This window comes from Castor canadensis, chromosome 3 (assembly GCF_047511655.1).
Source record: "Castor canadensis chromosome 3, mCasCan1.hap1v2, whole genome shotgun sequence".
NCBI classification, from domain to species: domain Eukaryota; kingdom Metazoa; phylum Chordata; class Mammalia; order Rodentia; family Castoridae; genus Castor; species Castor canadensis.
In genome coordinates this window covers 6,907,978-6,920,592 of record NC_133388.1, presented here as the reverse complement: position 1 = coordinate 6,920,592, position 12,615 = coordinate 6,907,978, and the positions used below count along the sequence as shown (strand labels likewise).

The following is a 12,615-nucleotide window of genomic DNA, read 5'->3' as shown; positions in this document are numbered from 1 at the left end:
GCTGGATTAACTGAATATTTACATGCAAAAGAATGAATCTAGATCTCTATCCCACATCACACACAAAAATTAACTTAAAACAGATCACAGACTTCAATGTAAGAGCTGAAACTATAAAATTCTTAGATGAAAATACAGGAGGCAGAACCAACTGGCATTGGCAACATGGAGGATGTTCAAGAACAAAGCAGAAACTGATTTTAAGTCAGGTTAGCTACAGGACAAAGTGCTTCCAGGACTCCTAGGCAGAACATGCATGCTTTTTTCCTTTGTTGATTGGGCTGTGTTTTTTTGCTGTGGTAAATCAGACCAGTGTGTTCTGCTAGCACATCATGAAACCTGGGGTGGTCTTGGGAGCCCCAAAACAGAAATATAGAATGAGAATAAACCAGTGTGTCCCTACAGCACAAAGTCAAGCCGCCACACAGATTAGCTAGACTTCCTGACCTGCAATTTTCAGACAGCAGAACTTCTCTAGTCTCTTGCCACAGCAGCTGTTAATGGGCATGAATCACACCAACTTGGCATCCTGCCCTTCCCTTGATTTGTTCTTAGTTGTCTCAGTCCATGAGATAGAAGCTTAGAGTGCCATTATTCTATATTCAGGATATACACAAAAACCTTTTTGGGGAAATATGTTTTTTACATAGTATTAATTAAAAAATTCTGCCGGGTGCTGGTGGATCACGCCTGTGAGCCAGCTATTCAGGAGGCAGAGATCAGGTCAGGTGCATCACGGTTCAAAGCCAGCCCGGGCAAATAGTTCATGAGACCTTATTTCAAAAACACCCATCACAAAAAATCGGGCTGGTGGAGTGGCTCAAAAAGGCCCTGAGTTCAAGCCTCAGTACTGTAAAAAAAAAAAAATCACATAAAAGTGCTGGGTAGAGAGTAAAGTACTGTACAAAGTAATGTACTATTGGGCTTAATAGGCAGGTGTGTATTCCATAAAATACAGTAGTGCCATTGATGTGATGCTTCCAGCACTAAATTATTCTTCTAGATGAGGTCTCATACCTTCCTCTAATTACAAACTCATATAAAGGGTACAAACACATTTTTAATTTTGGTTTCAGGTTTCAGTTTTGTTGATCTTAAAATGTAACATTATCTCCATGTTAGCAATTTCATCAAGGAAGAAACGATCACAGGTTTGTCATATCAAAACTACCATTCTCCTTTATTGTATCATTAGAATCCTTTGTTTCTGAATACTCTTCATATAGCATGTAAACACATACATGTTACCTCAACACACCACCAGTTCAATGTATTTGTGTCACTATCCCTGAATTTCAGGTCATGGTAAATCTTAGATCTCAAAAGGATCTTCAAAAATCTGTTGGACAAGTTAGTTCTGAATTTTTACTTTAGTGTATACCTGGTAGCCTGGAGGTTATGTTGGCTGGCAGGACAACACGATCACATGGGAGATGTTCTAGAACCCACCTGATTTACTTTTTTTTTTTTTTTGTGGTATTGGGGCTTGAACACAGGGCCTCACCTTGAGCCACTCCACCAGCCCACCTTTTTGTGATAGGGTTTTTCAAGACAGGGTCTCATAAACTATTTGCCTCCTGAGTAGCCAGGATTACAGGCGTCAGCCACTGGCACCTGCTCTACCTTTTGAGTCCCACCTCTAATCCATTTTGTTCTGGTTATTTTGGAGATGGGGATCTCATGAAGTATTTGAACCATGATCTCCTGGATTTTAGCCTCCCAAGTAGCTACAATTATAGGTGTGAGTCACCAACGCCTGGTCTAGCTGATTTACTGAGTCACAATTTTCACCAATGCCTCTGTTCAACTCAGAAGGTGGAGGCTGGAGAATCTCAAGTTTGAGGCCAGTCCAGGCAAAATTAGCAAGGCCTTATTTCAAAAACAAAACAAAGCCAGGTATGGTGGCTCACGCCTGTAATCCCAGCTACTTAAGAGGAAAAGATGGGAACAGATCATGATTTAAGGTCAGCCCAGGCAAAAAGTTAGCAAGATTCCATCTCAATCAATAAAACAGATGTGGTAGCATATGCCTGTCAACCCAGCTACAAGGGAGGCCAAAGGTAGGAGGCTGGTCCCTGATCAAAAATACAAAACTTTACCTGAAAAGTAACTAAAGCAAAAAAGGGTTGTGGGTGTGGCTCAAGTGGTACAGCATGGGCCTAGCAAGGGTGAGACCCTGAGTTCAAACTCTAGTATTGCCAAAAAATTAATAAAAACACAAAAAGGGCTAGAGGTGTAGTTCAAGGGGTAGAGTGTTGGGACTGGGAGGTACCTCAGTGGTAGAGCACTTACTAGGCACACATGAGTCCCTGAGTTTGGTTCCTAGCACAACAAATAATGTTAAAGCTTAAAAAAAAAAAAAAGAGGTAGAGCACTTCCCAGAAGCCTTAGGTTTAATCCCTAATACTGTCTTGAAGCAGATAAACTTGGCAGACCTCTGCAGGGCTCTAGATTTGGAGCAGATGAATATGTCAAATAGCAGGAATGAGATGAGGATTTGTGGAATGATCTTTAGAGACTGGAGTGTAAGGAAGGAGAATCTACAATCTTGACACCAGGAGTATTTCTCCCTGCGTGGCACAAAGATTATGGAACTGAAACCGAAGAAGAAAATATAATCTAGCATACATACCACATGGCTCTATAGTAGCTAATATCTGCAAAATCTAAAATAATGAAACTACTGAGCAGTTTTCAACCTTATAGCCAGTCTATGGACAAAGTGTAAAAGGTTTAATTATACTTAGGTAACAGTAAACAAATACTGTCAACTTTGGCAACATAAGCCTAGTACAGCTGAAAAAGCTGGTTGGACTGGAAGAAAATTTGGAGGCTACTTAAAAATCTAAACATTGATCTACCATATGATCCAGTAATACCACTCTTGGAGATATACCCAAAAGAATGTGACACAGGTTACTCCAGAGGCACCTGCACACCCATGTTTATCGCGGCACTATTCACAATAGCCAAGTTATGGAAACAACCAAGATGCCCCACCACTGACGAATGGATCAAGAAAATGTAGTATTTATACACAATGGAATTTTATGCAGCCATGAAGAAGAATGAAATGTTCTTCAGGTAAATGGATGGAATTGGAGAACATCATTCTGAGTGAGGTTAGCCTGGCCCAAAAGACCAAAAATCGTATGTTCTCCTTCATATGTGGACATTAGATCAAGGGCAAACACAACACGGGGATTGGACTTTGATCACATGATAAAGCGAGAGCACACAAGGGAGATATGAGGATAGGTAAGACACCCAAAAAACTAGATAGCATTTGCTGCCCTCAACTCAGAGAAACTAAAGCAGATACTTTAAAGCAACTGAGACCAATAGGAGAAGGGGACCAGGAACTAGAGAAAAGGTTAGTTCCAGAAGAATTAACCTAGAAGGTAACACACATGTACAGGAAAGCAATGCGAGTCAACTCCCTGTATAGCTATCCTTATCTCAAGTAGCAAAAGCCCTTGGTCCTTCCTATTATTGCTTATACTCTCTCTTCAACAAAATTAGAGATAATGGCAGAACAGTTTCTGCCTGGTAGCAAGGGGTAAGGCGGGGTAAGGGAAGGGGCAGGGGGAAGGGGGAAGAAATGACCCAAACATTGTATGCACATATGAATAAAATAAAAATTTTTTAAAAAAAGAAAGTTAAATTTGCAGGCTTAACCTGAAAAAAAAAATCTGGTTGGAGGGAAGATGAAGAAAAAAGGTGGGGAAACTAATATCCTTATTTTAAAAGACTGAGGTCAGAATTTCTGCTTAAAGTTAATAGTACGAGGGGAGGGGGGAGTTGGCACAAATAATGTATATACATGTAAATAAATGTAAAAACAATAAAATAAAAGGAGAGAAAAAAAATAAAGTTGATAGTACAAAGAAATAAAGATTTAATTGTAGGTTAAACCTCCCTAATCCAAAAATTCAAATCCAAAATGTTTTGAGCATCAACCTGATTTTTGGATTTGGAATGATCGGCCAGGAAAGTCTAAGCAAACATTTCAAAAATGTGAGAAACTCTGGATTAGAGTGACAAAGGTGTCCAATAAAAGAACTAAAATAACTATTCAATAATAAGAACAATAACAAATATAAGTTGGTGAAGTAACTTGCTCAAATTTAGCTCATGAGGAAGTTGTGAAGCCAGGGAACTGTGTATGGGCTCTTCACACTCCATACTTCATGCCCTTACCAGCATCAAACTGGGCTAAGCACTGGGTTAGGAAGCAACTTACCCAAGGTTACATACCTAGTTAGTACACCTATACATACAAAGCCACAGTAAGAAACCAGCTAATAATCCTCTAGTCTCAAAATTATTTGGAAAAGTTATTACTAAAATTCTTAGAAAAGACCAGGCTAAAAATTTCTCTGTGCATTCTTTCAGTGCACATCAACATTCCTAAAAAAAGAAGACCTCCGTGTCATCCTCACCAATAACAACATTTAGCCTATTTTCCCCGTCTGCACGGAGTGATAAAGGAAGTTATTTTTCTACTGAGCAACTGTTCTTTCAATCTTGACAGAACAATCCAAACATCAACACTTGAAAACGTGAGGTTTATTTGCCTGTTCAACATTTAGTCCAGACAGACACTGACTTCTGTGCTTCCACATATGCACAAGGCACACAATTCCCTGCCCCAGGACAGGAATTGGGCAGCGCATGCTGCACAGTCAGAAGATCCTTCTCTAATGGAGATCCCTGGTTCAGGGACCACAGTGTAGATTGGCAAAACTACTCAGGGACCACTTGTTTGCTTGCTTGACTAATCAACTGATTAACTGATTGACTTAGAGTTTCACTATTCAAAACTGAGATTTCCTGCCTCGGCTCCCCAAGTGCTGGGATTATTGTTGTCAACATACCCAGTGGACTACTTCTTTCATAAGTTCATAAAATGCTTTTTTTTCCCCTTTTCTTTTTTGTTGTACTGAAGTTTGTACAAGTGTAAGTGAAGCTCTTACACTTGGGCCATACCTCTAGCCCTCACAAAATGTTTGAAACACTCAATAGAAATGATGATTTCTACTCCCAAATAATTATTTACAAATAAATTATAGTCCAAACATATTAGAACTACTAAAAGCAATTTTAAAAATTCAATTCAGTTCACCATGACTTACCCCATTTTCAGTGCGTTTTTCTCCAGGTACATTTATTATATTTCTCTGAGTTCTTGGCTCTTGGGTCTGACGGCCACCTACAGAAATGAAAGGACCAAGCTTACTAATTCTCCCATTTCATCAATTATTCAAATATTTATTGCATACAAGTATAAAATATCAAGCCAAGCCAGGTGCCAGTGGCTCACACCTGTAATCCTAGCTATTTGAGAGGTTGAGATCAGGAGGATCGAAGTTTGAGGCCAGCTGAGACAAACAGTTCTTAAGACCCCATCTCCAAGGTAACCAGAACAAAATGAACTGGAGGTGTGGCTCAAGTGGTAGAGCGCCTACTTTGCAAGCACAAAGCCCTGAGTTCAAACCTCAGTCCCATCCTCCAAAAAAAAAAAAAAAAAAAAACCAAACCAAGAAATCCAAGACTGAATACATTTTGCATTCTCCAACATTTAAAAAAATCTTCCTTTTTACATTCTATCTCAGAATCTTGAAATTGACTTGTCATCAAAAGGTTTTTAACACTTAAAAATGGCAAAGATGGTAACTTTTACATTATATGTGTTTACCACAGTTAAAAATTAACTTTTTGTGCTAGATGTAGTTGTGCATATGCATGCCTGTAATCCCTGCACTCAGGAGGCTGAGGCAGGAGGATAGAGGGTTCAAGGGCAGCCTGAGATACACAGTAAGACCTTGTCTCTAGAAAACTTTTTTTTCCCCAAAAAGGCTTTCACATTTTAGAGGAGATTCAAATAGAGTTTATTATTATCCAGTAAGAAAGCAATAGATTAAAAAAAATTAACCTTCATTAGTAAGGTTAAAACTGAGATAGGAGTCAGTGGGAGGGAGAAGAGGTAGGGAAAGGGTGTAGGAGGGTGAATGAATATGGTGCAAATACTGTGTACACATGTATGTAAATGGAAAAAATGAGACCTGTTAAAACTTCCAGGAATGGGGGGAGAGGGAATAAAGGAGAATGATGGAGGGGGTAAACCCAACTATGACATATTTGATACATTGTAAGAACTTTTGTAAATGCCACAATGCACCCCTAGCACAACAATAATGAAAAAAAAAAAACCTGAGACAGGACACCCTCTCAATTTGGTGATCATATGAATTCTTTGTTCTGTAAAAATTAAATTTTTGTTTGAAAAAGATATCAATTTAAACTAGAGAAAACTTCTGCTTATCCTATCACATTCTTGGAACAGTAAAGTAAGGAAGGAAAGGAGGGAGAAGAATGAAGGAAAAACATACATCTTTTGCTATTTTTCCTATTACATTGAAAGGTTTAAAGAAAAAAATTATTTTATGGATGTACTACCTCATCTTAAATTATGCATTCTCAAAGAGACTGATAGTGCCAGAAGGTAGTTCTTAGAAGGTAGAAAAATAACCCTCATCTTTTCTGTACAAGTGAAGATACATAGTACATTAAGGTGCATGCACTGTATCTGACCAGGGAAGGACTAGGGGCAAGCAAGAAACAAGGACTAAAAAAAAGCCTCTTTGGGGGAAGCAATAATGAAAAAGAAAAGATTATGAAGCCTATGACATATGATTACAGAGCAAGTTAATTTCTTAGTTATTCTCAGAATTTTTAAGGAACAAGGTATTCTGGTTAATTTTTTGTTTATTTTGTTTTTTGGGGGTTTTTTTTGAGATAGGGTCTCACTATATAAGCCAGGCTGGCCTTGAACTTTTGATCCTACATTTTCCCAGTACTAGAATTATAGCAGAACCAGCTGGTTAATATTATTCAATCATTGTCTCTTCCAAGCAGCAAGCTATCAAGAAACTAGAATACTAAAACCACATAGCATTAAAATTATACCAAGCACCATTTAATCTCTGGTGGTAAAGAAGAAACTTAATGATATTGCATTTAAGTCAGAATAATGAATAATGAGCTAACGTTTAATATACAGTGACTATGCTCCAAGCCACCTCTAAGCACTTCACAGTACACCTCATTACTGCTCAACATAACTTCACAAAGCACTGAGCACTCCACAGATGCAGAAATCAAGGCACAGGGAAGTGAAGTCACCCACCAAAGTCCCACCCTAAGTGAATGGCAGGACAAGGACTGAATTCATGTGGCCTTGTCCCCAATTCCATCCCACACAAGTCCTGGTTTATGCTTTGCAATTAGCTGGTTGTATGACCTTCAACTCTAGGTTTCTGCTTCCTAGGTGTAAAAGGGTATTGAAATAACTGTCCTCTACACAATCCTCTGGCATGTAAATAGAATTCCCACCCTTTAAATTGAGGGATGTCTCTTATTTCTTGCCATATCCTGCAGTTCTATACAACACATTCAAATGTAATCTCTTTTAATACCAATAGCTAACAACTGCCTTGCCCTCAGCAGTCTTGGGCCCCAAAATATAAGCCAGAGGTAGAAGTCCAGTAACAGAGGTGGGGAGGGGCAGAGCAGGGAAGAGCAGGACAGGACACGTAAGAGCAGAGCAGGGAAAATCAGGGCAAGGAAGAGCAGAGCAGGAAGAGCAGGGCAGGGCAGTATAGGGAGGAGCAGAGCAGGACAGGGGAGAGCAGAGCAGGACAGGACAGCTTAAAGCAGGCAGGACAGAGCAGGGCAGAACAGAACAGGGCATGGTAGGGCAGGGTAAAGCAGAGCCTGCTGGGTAAAAGGCTTTATGCTTTTTTGATAGTTACTGCCAACTGCTATTCTCCAGTAATGCTGGACAGAGCCTGGGTTGCAACACCTTTGTCAACTATGTAACCAAATGTGTGATTCTTGCCTCTATGACAGGAAATACAGCGTCTCAGTGCAGTTGACCCTGCATTTCTTTCATTAGGAGTAAGGTTCAGCATCTTTTCATATGTCCTAGTGTTGTAGACTGGTGTCAAAGGTCCTTGTGTTCACTAAACAAAAGAATTGGCCAGTGAGGCAGCAAACTGACTTGTGGGACGGCAAGGTCAGCACACAAGTAGGATTTATTAGAGAGAAAGGAAAAGGCTGCAGCTAGAGCAGTACAGTGGAGCCCTGAAACCAGTGGCCACTGTTGTTTACAAAGAGGGATTTTTATTTGGTCCTTTTTGTTGGGGAGGGGAGTCAGGAGTCAGGGGTGGAGTGGTCTTTTGACATATCTCAGTAAGAACACACTCTGTTGGGGAGGGGAGTCAGGAGTCAGGAGTGGAGTGGTCTCTTAACGTGTTCTACAGGAACATATACACAGTTCTGTGAAAGCCTCCTGCTTATCAGCCTTGTGGCATTTTGAGGCATCAACTTTTGAAACCACATGTCTCTTTACAGGATGTAGGGCTCACAGTGCTCTCATGGACAGTGGGGGCCCTGGCTCATTTTTGTATTCTGATCCCCCAGACCCAACACTAGGACCACACATATTTCCTTTTCTATGAGCATTTTCCCCATTTTTCTACCAACCTTCTTTCTCTTACAATTTTTAGGAATTCCTTTTACACAGGAAGGAAAGCAGACTTTGGTTACGACGTTTATGGCCATGCAGACAGAATTTGTTGTGTTTTTTTGTTTTGTTTTGTCTTTAGCTTCACGCTTGAAAAGCAGGTGCTCTATCACCCGAGCCACAACTCCAGTCCATTTTGCTCTGGTTATTTTGGAGATGGGGTCTTGCAAACTATTTGCCTGGGCTAGCCTTAAACCACAATCCTCCCGATCTCAGCCTCACAACTAGGTAGGGTTGCAGGTGTGAGCCATCAGTGCTTGGCTTTTGTTTTAAATAATGCATTTAACAATTTTGATTTTTATAGTTTAATGTTATACTTAGAAAGGCATGGTCTGTTCTTTAAATAAAAAATATTTCCCAAAATTTTTTTCTAATTGTTTCATGGTTTTATTTAAGATCTAATATTTGACCCATCTGGTATTTACCAAAAGCAATCCTTTTATACAGCAAGTCCCTTTACGTGTTTGAGCACATTATCTGACCAACTTGGGGTTCTGAGAAGGAGGCAAGGGCTGATGCCTGTAGATAACCTGAAATAACAGAAGTCAAAGAAACATGGAATACCAACTCTCTCTGTCACCACTTGTGAGTGAAGAGGGAAAATGTGTGAAAAGCTTACTTTGATATTTATTTCAATTTTTTCTTAAATCTACTTGCATGGCAAAAGTTAATAAATTGGAAAGAAAGCATTTATCTACCTTGTTCACTGCTCTCAGTTGGGGAGTCCTCGTGTCGAAGGAAAAATTTCACTTCTTCCCTGCGGGGCCCCCACTTCTGCAGGTGATCATACATCATGTGGTCAAAGGGTATGGGGCGCTCTAGGAAAAAGACCACACCTTAACTTACTCAGAAACAAAAACAATGACCCCAGCCAAAAGTGAAAACTAAAAGTAAACTTAAATAGTTATACTGTGCATACACACACACACACACACACACACACACACACATATATTAGAATTCAAGGACACTCCAAGAACAGAATTTTAACTTTAATAAACAAAAGTAGGGATATTAATGGGAAATAGCAACATATAAACACAAGAAGTATATGTAAAAGTAATTTTACCCAGCGTGGGTGGCGCATGACTGTAATTCCTACAATCGAGGGGTTGAGGCAGGAGGATTGTAAAATTTGAAGCCAACTTTCAACCTGGGATACATATAGCAAGACCCTGTCTCAAAACAAACAAACAAAAAAGTAATTTTGCAACATTAAATAGGGAATAAGGAAAACAAGTCTTTAATGATATGTAACTTGTCAGAAAAGGATGGGCCTCCCACTCTTAAATAAATGAAATGAACTGGCCACACCATGTTACTCATTAAAATGTCACTTGTGGCAATGAGGTATTGCAAAGGCTGACCAGAGAACTTCCTGGCAATCCAGACAACATTATTGTGAAGTTAGTCAGCATTTTCAGAGACCAAAATTTACCAATTAATAATAAAAATTAATTTTTTTGGTGGTACTGGGGTTTGAATTCAGGGCCCTGCACTTGCTAGGCAGGCACTCTACCCTTTGAGCCAGTCCCCAACTAAAAATTAAATTTTATGGAATTAACTGTATTTCAAAATGTTTTAAACAGCAAAGCTCATTAACAAAATATCTCCTTACCAATTACTTGAGAAGAGCATTAATATAGTTGATACATTTTAAGGTACCATTTTTATGCTTATAATGCAACCATTTTCCTTCCCTATAAGTTATTGCAGGCACTCTGAAACCTTTTTTCTTCTTCTTTTTTAGCTATATGAGATTTTGTTTTGTTTTAGGCAGTGCTGAGGGTTAAACCTAGGGCCTTGTGCATGCTAGTCAAGTGCTCTACCATTGAGCTTTCTTAGCTATTTGAAAGAGTTCTTTATATTTTGGACACTAATCCTGAGATGGTTACAGTTTTTGGCAACAGATTTTTCATTTTGTTATCTTTTTTGTACAAAAGTTTTAAAATTTTAAATGTAAACATTTATCAGTCCAACTTTAGTTTGAGGGTGTTTTTGTGTGTGAGGTGTGTGTTTTCTTTTGATTTTTTGAGACTGGGGAAGGGGGCGGTCCTCATAATGTTACCCAAGCTGGTCTTGAACTTCCAGGCTCAATTCTCTCTCCTCAGCTTCCTGAGTAACTAGGATTATAGGTGAGAACTATCGCACCCTGCTAGTTTTTTTGTACACTAAATCCTCCTCTACTCTAAGGTCAAAAAGATACTCTCTTTTTCTGCCTATAAATTTTAAAGTATTGCTGTTCACCTTAGAGAATTTATTTCTGTTTACAGAATAAAGATCTGGCTTTATTTTTTCTTGCTTGAATAATCAATTCTTCCAGCATCATTTATTAAATAATCTATCCCTTCCCCATAGACACGTAACAGCCACCTCTGATACAGGAATTGAACAGGATTTCATATGTGCACAGGATCTTTCTGAGTTGTCTTTTCAATTCTGTTGGCTATGGATCAATGCCTGTGCCAGCCCCATAATCCCTCAATTACAAATAAGTCTTGCTATCTGTGATAAAATAGTTTCTCAGTTCTTGTTTTTCATGACTTTCATGGTTTTGAAAACTGATCAAGTATTTTGTAAAATGTCCCTAATTTGGATTTGTCTGATCTTTTTCTCATGGTGAGACTGAAGTCCTCGCTTCTGGGGGGAGAATCCCACAGAGGTGAAATGCCCTCCTCACTGCATCACACAGGTATGTCTCCAATGGCATGAGGCTTCCTTGGTGGTGGAGGTAGTGTCTGCCAGGTCTCTTCCTCAGAAGTTATGTCTTTCCATGCCCTGCTCTGTTCCTTGGAAGGAAGTCACTAACCCCAGACCAGTGTGGGGAAGAGCTGAGCTCCACCTCCTGGAAGAGGGAGTATCTACATATGTTCTTTGAAATATTTCTGAAAGGAAGACTTGTGCCTTCTCCCCAACTGTATATTTATTTATTCAACGTTTATATCAGCATGGACTTATGAATATATGCTTTAAGTTATAATTCAGTATTATGTTACTTTATTGCTCAATTTGTTCCAGTTTAAATCACTGGGAGCTCTTCCAGGTTAGCTTCTGTATTCCTTTACCATGACCTTGACTTTTTTTTTCTTTTGAATACTTTGTTACCCTGGTGAACAATTAGGATATTCCAGGCACATTTTGTTTATCCTATGGTCTTTTAAATTGTGATTTATTGTATTGTATTAATAACTACAGGGCTGGTGGAGTGGCTCAAGTGGTAGAGAGCCTACCTAGCAAGCATGAGGCCCTGAGTTCAAATTCCAGTACCACTGGAAAAAAAACTCCACAGGTGACTCTGGTGTCAGCCAAAGTTACAAAGTCTCCCCTGCGTAGGGATGGATGGGCTCTTGGTGGGTGCCAGTGGCTCATGCCTGTGATCTAGCTACTCAGGAGGTACACATCAGGAGGATTGAGGTTCAAAGCCAGCCTGGGCAAACAGTTTACAAAGCCCTATCTCAAAAAAGCCTATCACAAAAAAGGGCTGGTGGAGTGGCTCAAGGTACAGGCCCTGAGTTTAAACCCCAGTACCACAAAATAATAATAATTATTATAATTATAATATAATATTAATATTTGTACATAATATGTAATAAAATATTTGTTATATATTATAATTGTGTAATAATAATTATTATAATTATATAATAATAGTTATTATTATTACTGCCATATTCCTATTCTAGGTATGTGGCCTACTGTATTTAATGAGTTCATCTGCAGGTTTTCTTATGCAGACAAAAATAATGGTTGCCAAATCTGGACAGTTCAGCTCTTCCTTTCTAATCTCTTACCTTGCTTTTTTTTTTTTAATCTTGTTGTATTGGCTTAGAACCTCCAAACACAACGTTGAACAGAAACTGAGGTATGTATCCTCTTGTTCCTGGCTTTAATGGTTAAGCTTCTATAGTTCAGAACCAAGTGAGAAGGTTTCTTTGTTTTTGGTCCATACTGGAATTTGAACTCAGAGCCTTATACTTGCTAGGCAGGTGCACTACCATTTGAGCCATATCTCCAGTCCATTTTGCTCT

At 39.1% G+C, this 12,615-nt stretch overlaps 1 protein-coding gene across 3 annotated transcripts in view; it reads right to left on the bottom strand.

Moving 5' to 3' along the window:
* Ppp1r13b (protein phosphatase 1 regulatory subunit 13B) overlaps positions 1–12,615 on the bottom strand; it is an 88,369-nt gene that overhangs the window by 33,014 nt on the left and 42,740 nt on the right. For all 3 annotated transcript variants that reach the window (XM_074067054.1, XM_074067055.1, XM_074067056.1), the window contains exons 3-4: positions 9,286–9,405; positions 5,136–5,212 (exon numbers count right to left, since the gene is read on the bottom strand). In XM_074067054.1, the coding sequence (XP_073923155.1) occupies positions 5,136–5,212; positions 9,286–9,405 (197 nt within the window). The remainder of the gene's footprint in view (positions 1–5,135; positions 5,213–9,285; positions 9,406–12,615) is intronic.